Below are 17194 nucleotides of genomic sequence, written 5' to 3' on the forward strand. Positions count from 1 at the left end.
TGGATAGTTTAAATATGAATAAGAGAGTGAAGATTCACAAATCCAGTGTTCATTTAAGGCTCATTTTGACAGCTTGAATATAATGTTAGTCTCAAGGCCGCCTCTCTGCTCAAATTCATGTCAGCTGCTGATTTCTGTGGTCTTCTTGCAAGGATCAGTGATCCAGAGCCCATGTGGGCAACCTCACATTATCTCCTCATCCAGAGAGAGTTTTGGCAGGTGGCATTCACCTTCTAGGCAACTGTTTCTGCCTTTGAAGCTTTCCCTGTCATGGAGCATCACTCGGAACATCAATCCGCCCTTAGCCTTCACCCAAAAGTCTCAATCTATTTGCATTCTTGAGACATCCAAAAAAGTTGGGCATACAGGTATACAGTTGGAACTATGCCTTTGCACTGAACATGCAAAGGTGGTGGACTGTCCCTCACTGGAGGCTATTAGGAATGCATTAACCTCACAATCTGCTGTATCACAAAATGTTGACTAGATGGGGCCATTCCATTTCTGCAGTTGTTCAGTGTACAGGCGAAATAAGTCAACTGTGAAAAGGGCTCTAGTATTTGGATTTACATTGTCATCTTACAGGACTTACTGCAGCTATTTCATATCATACTGTAATCTTCCAAGCTAGTTTTCTAAGGACCTGTACCTAAAGATTTCTTTTTTGACTGCTATGTCTGTGTTGGTTATTCTTGCTGTAAGACCTGTGGGCATGTTTTGTGCACTACTTAGAGTTAAATTACATTTCTGCATCTGGATTCCTTTTGCTCAGAATCATTTTCCTATCCCATAATTAAGGCACAACAAAAGCCAACAAATCATGGATTCCTTTATTTGATAATCTTGGTCCATAATATTTACTTGCTTTAGCAACCAATAGAGTTTCTATTTATTTCAGAGTGCATAGTACCCATAGCAAACCAGACACCTGAAACAGGAAACTCCATGTGCATCTCTCTCCATCCCTAGCTGTACAATTATGATAGTAACAGATAGGTACTAGTTACTATATCCAAGGATGAGGGGCAGTGACATATCCATGACTACCCAGTAACTCTTGAATTAGAGATTGAACTATTTGTTACTATGATAGTTAACTAGATATTTGATGCCCTTTCAGGAGGTCCAAAAATCTATTGCCAGGTTGGCTGCTTCACTTTGCCTAATGGGGGAACCAGAGGGTGACCTTTTGAAAAGCAGTGTCCTGCAATAAGATTACTTCATTTCCCCTTTATAGCTGGAGAAGTTCAGATGAAACTGCAGTGATGTTTGCACCCAGAAATGAATTGCTGTCACTATTTCCATTTGTATTCCTCCTTTTTTACATTATAAAAATCTAGTGGTACACATGGTGGCAAAAAGAGTTATCATTCTCCATTTTCGCAGTCTAATGATGGCTAGATACAGTCCACAATTTAATGTGGATTGTATCTAGTGTAAGAGTGGGTCTTACAGTCTTGTTAAGATTGGACTGTAGCTCATTTATGATGGAGTAAGGAGGAGCCTTAGGTTTGCAAAACAGCATGGTTAAAAATGGTCTTCAGTCATTATCAATTGAGAATTTTTACATGGAGAATGATTTTGCCAGGGCTGATCTATCATGTCCTCTTTAAAAATGTACATGAGCCTTCAAAAACAATTGAGTTTCAATATTAATTTGCTTCTTCAAACTTCATTTGGTTGCTGAAATGTTTCCTGGCTCACTGGATTCTGTAGTAAATTTTCCTATCTTCATCTTTAAACTCCAGCATTCTTCGTACAGTACACTCTACTCTGAATCTCATAATCTTTCAAATCTTTGTCAACATTTTCTTTTAAGATTCAAAACTTACAGATGTGGAAACTACTCTTTTTATAGTTCCTGGCAATAAGATTCTAGAGAAGATGTAAAAAAAACCAGATTGTTACAACGTTGGGGGAAAAAAATGCAGACTAACTGTCACTACTTAGCAAGAAATTCAGTACCAATCTTAGGGCCCGTACAGACAGACCAAAATAAAGCTGCTTTGGGTCACTTTGGAGGTATGCTTTTTAAATGACAGATGCATCTTAAAAGACTAGAACTGGAGCGTGGCTTTGGCGTGGTTTCCAGCCTCTTAGGATGCATGCATCATTTAAACAGCATACCTCCAAAGTGACCCGATGCAGCTTTATTTTGGCCTGTCTGTATGGGCTCTTAGTTATATTTTAGGCAAAATGAAGCAATTTATAATTTACTGCTCAGTAACACTCTCCTCACTGCTTAGTTTGCTTGGCACAAGGATGGGCAACAGCAAACAGGACAGGGGCCATCTTTCCTTCTTTTCCTTCTTTCTAGTGGGCCACAGCAGCACATTTCAGCATGCCTAGAATTCTGTGATTCCATTCTAGACATCATTTTGGCTGGTTTCTCTGTTGGATGTGTACAGTATCATTACTATTTTTTAAAATAACTTTTCTCTTTTCTCATGTCAACTTCTTCAGTCTGTTCATTTACAGCCTTTGAAGGGATAAATATGTCTGTGAGCCAAACTTTCTCACTGGGACTCCAGTGAACCAAATAGTGGCAGTACAAAAGTTCATTAGCAAATTATATTTGCCAAGAAACAATTTGTGGAAAGTAAAAAAATCCCAGTTTCTCTTTTCAATTATGTCAGTTCTTATCCAGAAAATAATGTCATGGTGGAGCTCTTTTCTACAGAGTTCTGTATGTTCATTATCTTATTCATTAAAATCTAATTTCCTAAGGTAGGACACTAGTTACTATGGTAAGTCCAAGGATGAGGGGCAGTGACATACCTAAGACCACCCAGTAACTCTTAAATGAGACATAGAACTGAGTTTTCCTAGTTCCTTTAGTGCTTACATTAGCCTTTAGTGAAGTTTTTTTTAAAGATATATTATAGCATACAATCCAGATGTTCTTCTTTTGGGAATTGCTTCAGTTTGAAGGATAGTGTATTTTCCTCAGTGCTCAAAGTCCAAATACTGTATTGTTGTACTTCACTTACGGCTCTGCAATGTCTTGGCATTTATCTGAGATTTTCAGAGGCCAAAGTTGGTTAAGTTAGTATAATGGAGGAAGAGTGCAGAAGAGAGATCTGGATCTACTGACAGGTCTCCAGCCGGGTGATTTTCTGTTTTGTTTTGTTTTGTTTTTTTTTAATTTGGAATGGTTTAAGAGGAACAGGAACAAAATTACACTGCCAAAAATAAGACAGCTTTCAGTAATTGGGAGCTGATTTTTGTGTGGATGGATTGTGGACTCCAGTCACCTCTGGTAGTCAAATCAAACTACCGCACACAGAATTCTATTACAGTAGACCCTTCACATCTGTGGGGTTTCAGTTCTGGGAGTTCCCTGTGGATGGGGGAAATGCAAGTCACATCCCATATTATTCAGTGGATGGTGACATCCACACATCCGCATGCATAGACTGCTATTAAATAATATGGGACATGGTGATCTGTAGGCAGGTGAATTCATGGCTTTCTAACTTGCCGATGTGGTGGGCCCACTGTAAAGAGTGGGTCACACAATCCTCACTAGACTATGAAGACCAACCCTCACTTACACCACCTGATCATTTTATAAAATCAAAATGTTTCTTTATAATTTGCCATGATTCTTCTCCTGGGCAGTTTTAGGCCCAGGAGAGACCTTTTTCTAAACCAGGAATGACTTTGGGCTTTGAAAATGGCCTCTTCTGCATTTATAACTGTTTGGGGAAGAATGTGTTGTCATTGTCCTCATCCCTCTACAGTGTGCAGACAAGAGGCATTTTGATTTTTTAAAAATAGTGGGCCACAAACAGCTATGGAGGTTGTATATGGCCTTTGGACCCACTTTCTCATGCTTGTTCCAAATTAAAGTGTTACATATGCTGTTCCAGTTGCTGCATCTTAGGATTCTAGAAAAAAGGAAAATAAATCCTACATACTTCAAGTGTGCGTATTTTTAGTTTATTGAATCTAGTATTCCATCCATAGAAAAGTGCTTTATTTTCTATATCCTGTACAGGTAATTTTGGTTTTATTACAAAAAGAACATTCAGAGGGGGGAAATTGCATTGTAATAATCTATATTTAAGGAAAGCATTCTTGCTAGTTGTGTGGTAAACCTGCTCCTGTGTTAGGGGTCATTTCTGTAAATCTTTTCTTATTGTTATCTTCAATCAGTATTTCCTACCATTTTCTCAACAGATACTCCCAAAAACTTGATTGGCTAAGTACTGTACTTGGCTATCCAGTTTAACTTTTTCCCCCTTAGGTGTAATTTCTAAATTCTCTTCCCCCCACTCTTAAGTTATAGCTTTGGTATTTGATGGAATTTCTTATTTTCTGTTGTAATGTCTTTCTAAATCGGCCATGTATTTACTGACTTCACAGCGTGCTTGTTTTAGTACAGTCATTGCTAGTTCTTTATCCATTCGTCATATTTATGGCTCTGAGCTATTCACTTTCACCAAGCATTAGCTGATCCCTTTATTTCACAAATTGCTTTAATTCCATTCCAGCCAGTTGTGTCTAATTTCCTAAGCCATTAGGAACTTGGGCCTCATGGTTTTTCACTTCCATTCTTTCTCCATTAAATCCTGCATTTCTTCCAGTGAAAGTCAATTAGTAAATATGATCAAATACTTTCAGCATTTTAAGAAGAAATGATTGAAAAGTCCATTTTTTCATACAGGGCCCAATATGTTGCCATAATCCAAAAAGCAGAATAAACACCATGGAAGGAAAGGTTTCTGTTAAATGTGTCTGTTCTGTTTTTTGTTGTATTTTTCTTGTTCAGAGTCTTTCTGACCTTTCATAATGAAACTTGTAGTGGCCAAGATTTTCTGTGTATGCCTTCTCTTTTATTTAAATATCAAACATATCAAGACATAAATATCAAGGCATATGCTCTTCCGGGTTCCCTGGACGTTTCTGAATTGGTATTTAAGCAAAGTGAATGCTTTGTTTGCATTATGAAGTGGAACTTGTTCAGAATGTGAAAATTCTCCCAGTTTTTTTTTAAACTTAGAGCATTCAGGAGGGTACACGACCCTTTCTGTTTATACCTCCAACGATCTAGTCTAATGAAAATTATTTCTAGATGTGAATCCTGCAAAACATTTATTTAATCTACCAAAATGCTTAAGGTTTGCTTGTATATATATTTAGTGTAATACTTTCCTCTCATCTGAAGATTCTTCCTCTGGTATTAATTAGACTGCTTGCGTAGCTCAACCATTTCCTGGATCCAAAAGGCAGCGTTTCATGTGGGGATTGTGTTCTAGAGTGTGTAACTCTTCGGTTTGTGAGGGGGAGGACCTTTCTTTTTTCTTTCTTTCAACTTCTGCCTGCCAAAAAAAATCTGGAGGGTGACATACTCTGCTAGTTACATTGTTTTCAGAAGAATTGCCAAATCATACATCCTCCATTGGAGAATTAGCTGAGAGTCCAAACAGCCAAGAGAATTTTTAGGATCTGGCCCTCACAAGCTTTCATAAGTAAAATTAATTACTTTCTTAGTGATTGAGTCATAGGAATGGAAAGATTTTCACTTGCTTACTGAAAGCAGTAAAATGTTCTTGCACCAGTACACAATGTGATTGCTTTTTTTCTCTGTCTCTCTCCTCCTACAGTTTTTTACATGTGTTCATATTGAACGTTGCCATAGTAGGCGTTGGCATTGCAATGGCCAGATTCTATCCAAATATAGGAGGAATAATAAGGTACTGTTGCCTTTTGAATTAGTTATTGTGGTTGAAATGGCTTACTGAAAGGCAAAGATAATATCTGTTGTTTAAATCACTTTATTTTAACCCTGTTTCAGTTACAGCCAGATTGGGTGTTGGATTAGGGCAAACTAATAAGATAAATAATCCTTGTCTCTAATCTGCCTGTTGAGCAGATTGTGGGTTAAAGAATCACAGACTAGTAGATCAGACTGTAACACTAAAGTCTGTAATATTTCCCCACATAGAACAACATAGTACACAGCATAAAGAACAGTTCAAACTAAGCTCTGCTTCCTGTTATTCTAATTTGCTTCTTGCAGGAAGCTTTTTCTTTACCAGCACTGGGAAAAAAATGAACCCTTTACCCAAAATTAGAATTAGTACAGTCCATCTTGTCACCTCAGAAACCCATTTTTCTTATCCTCACCTATTTCTGTGCCAGATATAGGCTGGGCTTCACATTATAACCACCGCACAAAAATGGCTTACCATTACTCTATGAAGACACATCAAAGTAGTGAGAATGAGAGAATTCTCTTAACCTGGAGCCTTTCACACTGCATAATTATAGTGCTATGATTCAACTTTAATTGCCATAGCTAGATCCTGTGGAGTCTTCAGCATTGTACCTTGGTAAGGCCCTAGAGATTTCTGGCAGACAATTCTTAATACCAGTCCCTTAGTTGTGCATTCCAGGATGTCATAAGATGCAACCATGGGAGCTAAAATAGAATCATAGTGCTATAATTGTGTAATGTCAAAGGACCCCAGTGTAACCTGGTGATTCATATTATCCATCCAAGTAGCCATACAATGATTTACCATTCATTAGCTTTGGGTGCCTAGTAAAGCATGGAGTATTTCTGATAGCCTGTATAGCCTCCAGACCAAGGTGGTTGGGGTCTTGGAGCAGTTCTAAAAATACCTGCCCCGCATATATGACAGTTTTGCAATAATAGCAATATCAGAGACCTTGAAAAATTCAGAAAGTGAAGATCCCTTATCATAGGCAAAACTTAATAGCACAGTTTCTTGGGTCCTGGCCATAGCCTATACAAACTCATACCAAAGTAGTTCTGAATCCAATGGTTCTTGCATTAATGGAGCAGCAGTTTATGGGTGGCAGCCTTTATCATATATTAGATTTGTTTGGATTGCAGTGCCCATCATCCCCAGCCAACATATTTGCCTGGTGACCTGCCAGTCTAAATAACTCTTGAGGATTAACTGGTTGCAGAAAGTTGCTGAGCCTGTAAGGAAAGGCGGGAACAGCTATTTACAGGGAACAGAATTGATTGCTTTATTACTGTGGCTATACAAGTATTTTAACATTTAGCCAGATGTAAGAATTGTTTCTTCTTTTCATGTAGAGCTGGGTTTTTTATGCATTACATTTTTTTCAAAGGCTTCAGTTCTGTTCCCTCTAACCTGAGAGTAACTCCATTGAAGTGATTGAGTAGACAGTTACAAAATTACACTGTAACAAGGTTAAAATAGCATCTTTGTGTTTGTTTTTGCTCCCCAGATATTCCGGAGCAACTTGTGGCTTGGCCTTTGTTTTTGTATATCCTTCACTCATCTACATGATCTCTTTGCATCAGGAAAATCGGCTGACGTGGTTAGGACTAGCTATTCACATTTTGATAATCCTCCTAGGAGTGGCTAACCTGATTGCACAGTTCCTAATGTGAATAAATCTTACTTTACAGGAGGTACTGGAAGTTACAAAATATTACATTGAGCAACAGTACTCTTTAAGCTGTTGATTTGCCCATCCGTTGATGTTAACCTGTACCAAAGAAATGCTACAAATAACAATAGCAAACAAACAACCTTAATTGTTTATTCCGGGTTGGCAAGGGGTTGAACTGGTCTCTTCCAAGTCTATGATTTTATGCTTTTAACCTATCAAGAAATGGATGATGTAGCTCAGAACATGGTACATTGTGGCAAACTGAACAAGCAAATTAGGAGTAATTAACCTCAGTGTCTTTCTTAAATAAAATTATTTTCATGTGGAAAAGCAACCTAAGAGATTTTATGTATAGAAAAGTTCACTTACGGGTCAGTAGTATGCTGCAGACTTGCTTGTTACGTAAACAAATTAAGACAGTTTATTGATCTTACAGTTCTACATGTGTTTTAGGGTATACTTTAGTGGCATGAAAACTATGTATTGAAAGTGATATATTAACAGTTGAGATGCAGCACAGATTAAATCACACAACTTGAGTAACATTTAAAATCTTTGTTCTGACATGCTCAGAAAAAATAGTAACACATTTTGCTCAAAAAAAGATTAATTAAGATGTCTATAATACCTAAATATATTTTTAAAAATGTTTTTGTACGATGCTAGTTTTGAGGATGATAGGAAAAAGTTTCCCCCACCCTACTTGGATGATGTGTGGAAAATACAGAAATGATTTGAAAAACTCAGCAATATTTGTATAATGGAGGGCAATTTGAAATAATGATGAAACAACAGATTTTAAATGTCAACATTTAAAAAGGAACGTTGACCATATTGAATAGCAACTGCCTGTTGCTTCCATTAAATGTAGCTATGAAACAATGCATACATGTGGAGGCACATTTAAAAGTATTGCTATGACTTTTCAAGTCTAGCCTGAGCAATTATCCTGTGCTTATCTTATTTTATAATAGCGGTTGCCACTATGCTAATATAGCAGCCATCAAATCTTTTATGCACTCAGACAGGGAAGAGAGGGAATTAATAAACAATAAGAATGTAAATGTCGTATCTCATCTTCAAGATTTCTGTAAAGCAGATTCATATGCTGGTATGATTACACAACAGCAGAGGGTAGATGTATTGTACAGTAACAAACACCTGCAAGCAAAGGGATCTTGTAGCACCTTTGAGGCTATCTGAGAGAAAGAAGAAGACTTGCATTATATATGGAATGAGAAGTGTCAGATGTCCCAGCAAGATTCAGAAGAGGAAGAGGCACAGGGAATCATATTGCAAATATATGTTGGATAATGGAGTACACCAACAGAAAAAAATCATCTTGTGCTTTATAGATTATATAGATGATTAGAAAGCATTTGGATTCTGTACGAAACCATGAAAAACTATGGTTTGCTTATAAGGAAACGTATGCACCACAGCATTTAATTATCTTAATGCAGAACTTTGAAAATTCTTTAAAACACATTAAAACAGTTTTAAAAGATCCGCTTTACAAAGACAACATGACTTAAATAGTCCTATTGCCAACCTTGGTTTTAAAGACCAAAGGCCATACAAAACAATGCAACCTTGGCAGCTTGCTGGAAGTTCAGTAGGGATGGGCCTAGTCTGACTTCCTTTAGAAGGAGAGTTCCACCACCAAGGTACTGCTGTTGAGAATGTTTGCCTCTTGTGTTCCCAAACCCACCCTCTCAGTGTGCTAGGACATGCAACAGGGCCTCCATTGAGGATCTCAGATTCCTGGCAAGTTCATACAGGAGGAAACATTCTTTCAGATATCCTAGCTCCAAGTTGTTAGGCTTTGTAGGTCAAAACCAGGATCCTGAATAGAGACTAAAAGCTAGTACAGTTGATGAAAGACTGGTAAAATGTGGTCTCTAAAGCACACACCAGGCAATAATCTAGCTGTCACATTTTGCAGTAACTTCCAGATACTTTTTAAGGGCAGCTCCATGCAGAGCACATTACAGTAGACTAATCAGGAGGTAATTAAGCCATGTACTGTGACCTAATCTGCTTTTGGTAGGGAAGGAGCATGTCTTGTGCAGCAGCTGAACCTGGGGAAAGGCACTCATGATCACAGCAGAACGTGGCCTTCCAGTAGCAATGCAGCTCCATCCAGAACTAGTTGAAGTCCAAATCCCAGGTGAGCTTTCTTGCTGCCCATCACAACTTCCATCTTGTCTGGATTAAGCCTCAATTTACAGTGATTCAGAACTTCAGAAACTTCCTTGGTTTTAACTTGTGAAAGAGAAATATAATTAGTTGTCATGAACACAAAAGTAAAACCCAGTACTGAAACTGGTTGACCTCTCTAGAGACTCCGTGTAACTTTTATAAAAACAGAGGATAGTATGATTCCTTGCAGAACTGCATAGGCTAATAATAGTGAAGATGAGCAGCAGGTTCTGCAAGTTTTTAGGAAATTACAGACAAACAATAGTGGAATTGCTACCAAATCTCATATCGGCCAAACAGCCCAGAAGGATACCGTGCTCATTCTGAATACGACTGAGGTCCAGTGTAAGCAACGGGAAGTGCTTCCTGTCTATTTCCTGATGTAGGCCAATCACCAAAGTTGTTTCTGTCTCATAACTTAAACCCAGATCGGAATGGATCCATACAATAAATTTCCTCCCAAGAAAGCCTGGAGTTGTACTGAACTACATACATACATACATACATACATACATACATACATAGGACTGCTGGGCAAAGTCCTTGTTTCTTTCAAAGAACCTTACACTTCCATAGTACTATGTAAACCAGTATGTCTGTCTGCTAGACTGAATATTAATATAACATTATTTTTTTTACTTTGAAAGGGGTGCATACCGTTGTTGAACACTTGTTGCAACATGATAGCATTCCTAGATACCCAACTGTGTGTTGCTTCCTGTGGAATTTCTCAATCTGGAACTCTCCCAAGATTGGGAAACTGTTTTTGTCACTCTTCTGCTCCCTATCTGGATTATCTGTTCAAAGCCTGTTTTCAAGTGTACACTGACTGAGACTAGTGACAGAAGCTGCCAAAATTGTCGGCAACATGTCTTAATCCATTGTCAACTGCTACTATGCATATAGAAAAAGTGATGCATTGCATGGAAACTCCCTTGTTTAGATATGGCTGCTTTGTTGGCAGAATCAGCTGCGAGATCCTAAAGAGTTGGTTACTGCAACCTGGGACTTTACCAAACAGCTTGCTGCTTTTCCAGTCACCATGGAGCTCTTAAACCAAAGTGGGGTAAATTAGTGAATTAGCACATGGCATTGTGTAATTCACTAATCTAAGATTTTAATGCACTGCTAGCCATTGGAGACAGGCTGTCTAGTGCCACTGGCATTTGGTTCCTTTGGCTGGCTTTGGTGTTTCTTTGTAAAATGTGGCTTTTTATGAAACATGAAACAAGAATGTGGGAAACTAAAGAAGAGGACAAAAACAAATAAACTGGTGCTACTTTAATGTTTTCAAACTCTACTCTTATCTTGCACAGACTACAGTTTAGATTTTTGTCAATTCAGAATGAAAGATGCAAAATTGTAGCATTTGCCACACCACCATTTACAGTCGTCCCTCTGTATCCCCAGATTCTGCATCCACATTTCTACCATCTATGGCTTGAAAATATTCAGACACAAAAAAGCAAACCTTGATTTTGCCATTTAATATAAGCCACACCACTTTACTACACCATAGTATAATGGAACTTGAGCACCTGTGGATTTTGATATCCACAGAAAGTCCTGGAACCAAACCCCAGCGAATATCAAGGGCCCACAGTATTTAAAAAAGTACATGACAAAAGGTATAGATAACTGATTAATCCATTGTATTTTGTAACAGTTGGAATCCGTTTTTGTACATAACATTTAAGAACCTTCATTTACTATGCAATGGGAAATAATCAGTTTGTACTGTAAAGACTCCACTTGCAAATTTCAGTTCAACACTGTGAGGTGCTACATGTTTTAGAATTTGCTCTTCATTTTTTCCACATAGGTGAGCAGTTACTTTCTTATTTTTAAGAACTTTTTTATTATGAAATGTTATCACAACATCAAAGTGAAATAAAATCTATAACTCAGAAAACTGATGTTTCATATATAATTATGTTTCTGTCTAACCAGTTACTTTTTGAGATACTGTATTTTCTGGCATATAAGACTACTTTTTAACCCACAAAAATCTTCTCAAAAGTCGGGGTCGTCTTATACACTGGGTGTCATCTTATAGGGCAGGTGCTGAAACTTCCAAGCTGAATTAGAGAATTTGTGGTCGCCGCATATGGTGGAGGAAGCTCAAAAACGGCTGCATCCTCGCCGTATGCAGCGACCGTATGAAAGCAGCAAGGGTGGTGGTGTACAAGTACGGTAGAAGAAAATCTACTCACCAGGATTTGTGGAAAGAAGTGACTTAACATGGTCCCGATGACAAGGTGAGGGGGCGCCTCACCGGAAAGATGTAAGTGAAGGGCAAGCAAGCTGCAGGGACTCCCGGGGTATGGAAAAAAGAGCCATGTTTGTGCTACCGCTCTAATAGTCTTAGAGACAGGAAGGGCTGGGCAGGCAGGGAGAGCTGACCAATCCAAGCAGGCTTTGTATACAACAAGTTTTCCTGCTAAGTACGGGGATGTCATAAGCATTTGAATTAAAATTACCATATTGAAATCAAATCTGATTTTTAAAAAATTTTTATTTGGTGTGCGTTAGAAGAGGGGTAGTCTTATACGGCGAGTATTTATGTTACTGAAAATTTAAAAACAAATGGTTTTAAACACAGTCTTACAGAAAAAAATAGAGTTTGTACCATGATAAAGCCAAGACCTTGGAAAATTGTAGATATTTAAGTCCGACTTAAATATCCATTATAAACAAAACTAAGGCTGATCATTTTCATCTTACAAAAGTGACAAGAATAACAATGAACTCTGAACAGATGTGATATTTTAACTGCAAGTAATTTTGGGCACAATTAAGAAAATGGCAATGAAAGGACATTTTCTTGGCAGTGATTTTCTGTTGCTTGCCTTGTCAGAAATATTAGTGGAGTATTCCTTTACATCTCTGTGTTAGTTCTTATTTCTATCTATATGTTCTTAGCTATGCAAAGGAGGGAGGGAAAATCCTATACACAATGTCTTAGTGCATTAAAATAAGAGTCGAAGGCTTTCATGGTCGGTATCCATAGTTTTTTGTGGGTTTTTCGGGCTATGTGACCATGTTCCAGAAAGGTTTATTCCTGACGTTTCGCCAGCATCTGTGGCTGGCATCTTCAGAGAATGCTTGCCTGGAAAAAGTGAGTCTATATATCTTCTCTGAAGATGCCAGCCACAGATGCTGGTGAAACGTCAGGAAGAAACCTATCTGGAACATGGCCACATAGCCCGAAAGACCCACAAAAAAAAAAAAACCTATTAAAATAAGAGTTTTCAACAGATTGCACTCTTCATTCAAAAACAAAACAAAACTTGAGTTGGCTGCTGAAATTAAAGCAGTTTACCAACTCATCAGCTAGTCAGCAGCTATTTGTTGATGGGTCAGCAAGAGTGAGGAGGGAAATTGGTGGCTCTACTCTCATGGAAGTACACTCTCTTTGCTCAACTGGGTCTGTGCAACAGTAGAACCATCAAGGGTGTGCCCACATAGCACAGTTATAACATTTCAGTAATAAAACTTTATTTATATCCTGCCTCTCTGTCCATGACAATAGAGGTGGCTTATAACTCTCATGCCTGTATCATATAGAAATCTGGGCTATATAGTGTGGTGAGGGACTTAGAATTCTTTGCCAGATTGCTCTAGTGTAGCTAAGGGGAGTGTACTAGGGATCCTAAGTACTGAACAGTCTACAAATTGCAGGATTCCATAGGAGATGGAATCCATGGCACTCCAAATGTGACTACTAATTTTTAAGTGGCCCCAGCTTTTTCTCCCACTTAGAAACTTTAACTTTCTGAGTTGAGAGGGATATAAATCTGAGGCAGCCACTAACAGTAGTTTGTATATATTTTATGCATTTGTACATGAGCTCTGCTGAATCCCAGGTGGGAGGCATGGAGCTGGAGTGCTAGTGTAATCTCAGGCAAAGAGAGGTATGGCACTGGGGGCTGGACATGCCAGATCAGGGAAATATGGGTTGAAGCCATTCCTGCATTGCTGTCAAGATTGCTCTGGTCTCTTGAGGCTGTTGAACACTACGTTGATCATAACAAAACAGTCACCATACATGATTTGATGGTGGACGAAGGAGCTGATCCGGTATGCCTTACAGAGACCTAGTGTTGCCATATTTTCAATATAGCAATAAGGGACTGTCAAAATTTGACATATGAGAGTGACAGGAAGTGACTATTAAGAAGAATGTGTTCTACTTAAATACCAAATGAAAGTACTGATTTCAATTAATGTAGCCATATATCTCCCTGTAAAATTAGCATATTGTTCACTTCCCTAAATTACATGGTGCACACATTTCTGTCTCTGAATGGCCTACACCCAAAAGCACAGATTTTTGTTTTAAAAAATTAATTTTGTTTGCATCAGTCTACATAAAAGGAAAAAACTTTCCTATCCTGAAATAGAGAACATCCTGTATAACAAAGAACATCTGTTCTTTAAGCAACAAGTTCTCCAGCCCACAAATAGTGAACATTCTTATAATGGCAACTCTACAGAGATGTGTGTACATTAGCTTGGTGAAGTGGACCAATCCTGGCTTTGTTCACTTGGGTATTTGGTGTGTTACCAACCCTGACTGGAGGTTCAACAGGGAAAAGTTGCCATCATCTATAAGGATTCCATTTCCCTCACAAGTAAACCCATCTGTCCTAGCACCAGCTTTGAAGGTTTGTGTTGTGTTAGGTCAAAGAGACTGAACATAAATGCTGCTGGTTTAATACTTATATAGCAGTAGCAGTTTTGCTTCCCAGGCTGGACAGACTGGTATCAGAAGTGCTGGAGAACTCCTGGATGGTGGTTTGGGGACTGTAGTGTTCATGCTGACGTTGGTCTTACAGAACCAGCTTGGGATTTCATGACTGCCATGATAATCTTGGGACTCTCTTAATACATAACTTGCCTGACATGTGACAGGACATACCCATGACTATTTTTTGTGGTTGGACAGATGGAGGATTATCTAGTTCGGGATGGGAGTTGCAACAGATTTTTTTTTGTTTAAATTGTTTTGTTTTTAAGCTGTCCTGAAGTCCCATGATAAAGAATAAGATATAAATATTGTAAGTCTCCAGGTCTTGAAGGTATAAGTAACATGTTCCTCTTATTTCTACAAAGTTTTCCCTTCATCTTCTCTGTTAGGCACGGAAATTCTGTGGACCATCCTTTGGCAACACTCTCCATAATTTTAGGTCTCCTCCAGACTGGCCAAAACCTGAGGATTTAGTGGGGGTTATACCTGTACCTAGAGTTTTAAAGATTTATGTATGGGATTCCTCCTGTCCTGGTCTATTTCTCCTCAATTCTTGGGACTAGCCATGACTTTTAAAATCTGAAATGTGGGGCAGGGTTGGATTATTTTTTTCAGACCTAGTAGTAAATTCCCACACCTGTATCCATTGTCTTATTTCCTCTTCTACTTCCGGATATTCCCATTGATGTGTTGAGTAGGATATAACCTTTGCCACAGAGGCTGTCCTCTAACCTTCCTTTCCTCATTACATTTCCAGTTACTGGAGTGAGCATTTCTCTCCCACCCCTTTCCTTTTAAGTCATAGTGCTATAGCACATTATGCAGTGCTAAGAATGTAACAAACATTTTTTAAAAATTAAAATTGTGCAAGATAAGGAAAATAGATATTGGGGGAAGATCATGAGGAGAGATGTTGAGTTCATGGCAAGGATGACGGAAGGGCAGAGGGAAATTACACCCACATCACAGTTAATCGCACCTCAGGCAGGAAAAAGTAATAGACAAAATCCTGATAAACATATTTGGAGCATCACTGGATGCAGGAATTGGATCATTTTAAGGCATAAAATCTAGAAATGGAATAGGCCGATATCTACTGGCCCATGTGGAGTAGCCCTGAGAGAGTGTGCTAGATTTGGAAGCATAACGCTAAGATCGGAGTCGAAGCTAGGGCTCTGGACTTGCTTCTGCTCTTCAGCCCGTATGTTCACCTGGCTCTTGTCCAGACCACGGTGGTGGAGGTGAGGAATAATAGATGCTGATGCTTATTTACTCACTAGTTTTGTGCTTGTCAGGCAAGTGAAGCAGGAGAGAGGAGGAAATAGTTGGTAACAGTGACAGTGAGAAGGTTCCTCAAAACCTGGAATTGGCACTGAGTGGCTCAAGATTGGCTTTTTTGAATTAGGGTATATAGACAGTTGTTATAAGTTGGTACTCAAAACATGATAATTTTGAAGACAGGTGGGCCTTCTTGATGATAGAGAATTCTACAATCAAGGGAGCCACAACTGAAAAGGCCCCTTCTCCTTTTAGTTGTTGGCCCTAGGACAGGGATAGGAATCATGTGGCTCTTCAAACCGATCATAGAGTTGGAAGAGACCACAAGGGCCATCCAACCCCCTGCCATGCAGGAATGTTGTTGGATTGCAACTCCCTATAACTCTACCCATCATAACCAAAAGTGAAGAATGCTGGGAATTGCAATCCAACATCTGGAGGGTCACGTTATTCTCACTCTTGCCGTAGGGACTGTTGACTGGTCAGAAAAGTCTGCACTTTGACATGGTATATGTACGTGTGTGTATGTGTATTCCCTGTTTTCATTTGTTTTGCATTTAGCCCTATTGTAAAACTGGATTCCTACCCTGAAACCATTCTATTTTCTTCCAGAATAGTCAGTTTTTTGCCAGGCTTCTTTTAGGAGCTCACTCACCCAGAAACCATTGGATTCTTCTCCCTAGCCATGTCTTGCTACTAAGATGATTGATGTCAAGAGTTCACAAACTTAGGACAAATGTTGCCCTACAGGCTCATGTAGCTCAAGGCAAGGCAGCTTGCAGGACTAACTAAAATATGCAAATACATTGGGTGCTTGTTGAGTCCCCCCCCCCTTTAATCCTAGGTAATTACAGCCTGTAACTTTTCGAGAAGTTTCCCTGTGGATTTTCCTTTACGCACAATCAGATTTTTTTTTAATAAAAGAGAAATTCTTAACATTCATCTATGATCAGTTTGAAATGTGTTGATGCTTAAATTAATTGGCATATGTACATAAACAGGAACATTTCTGAACTCTGGGAGAAATTGCAAGCTGATTACTGATACTACAAAATGCTTAGAAACAACTGGACCCTGCTCCCATCTTACCCCTTGTGGTTCTTTTCTCTCCTTCATCTCTTTACTTTTTCTAGCAGCATCTGTATTAATAGATCATTATGTCACCCAGTGTCTCCAGTTTCTCTTCTAGAAACTACAGACAGTAAAAAAAGAGGGAGGCAGGGTGATCTGTGATCCTGTTACCATATACTACATGTTGCCTCTGTTAGCCAAGGACGCATCATTTGAAGTGAGCACAAAGTGCTGTAGGCCTTGGAAGCAACGTTAGGAGACCAAGGACCATGTGGTCTCCAGCAGCGCCAGACGTGGAGCATGCTCTACAGATGGATAGGGATGTGTTAATTGAGCATCCGTCTCCTCACTAAAACAATCCAGCACAACATAGGCACTTGGGATCATTATGAGGATTTGGAAAAATTGTTGAAATATTTGGATTGCCAGAGTGGGGAAAATATTGTTTGACAGTTAGTGACACACACAGCCCTCCACTAGTTCCAGGTTTTTTTT

The 17194-nt window shown here is 38.8% G+C and overlaps 1 protein-coding gene across 1 annotated transcript in view; it reads left to right on the forward strand.

Moving 5' to 3' along the window:
- The window catches only part of LOC149324028 (neutral amino acid transporter 9-like), a 59768-nt gene extending 48345 nt beyond the window's left edge, over window positions 1-11423 (forward strand). The window contains exons 15-16 of the mRNA XM_089495595.1: window positions 5610-5699; window positions 7231-11423. Of these exons, the coding sequence (XP_089351721.1) occupies window positions 5610-5699; window positions 7231-7396 (256 nt within the window). The 3' untranslated portion in view covers window positions 7397-11423. The remainder of the gene's footprint in view (window positions 1-5609; window positions 5700-7230) is intronic.
- Window positions 11424-17194: the final 5771 nt, after the last annotated feature.

This window comes from Sceloporus occidentalis, unplaced genomic scaffold (assembly GCF_023333645.1).
Source record: "Sceloporus occidentalis isolate IW3139 unplaced genomic scaffold, rSceOcc1.0.p SCAF_1, whole genome shotgun sequence".
Lineage (NCBI taxonomy): Eukaryota > Metazoa > Chordata > Lepidosauria > Squamata > Phrynosomatidae > Sceloporus > Sceloporus occidentalis.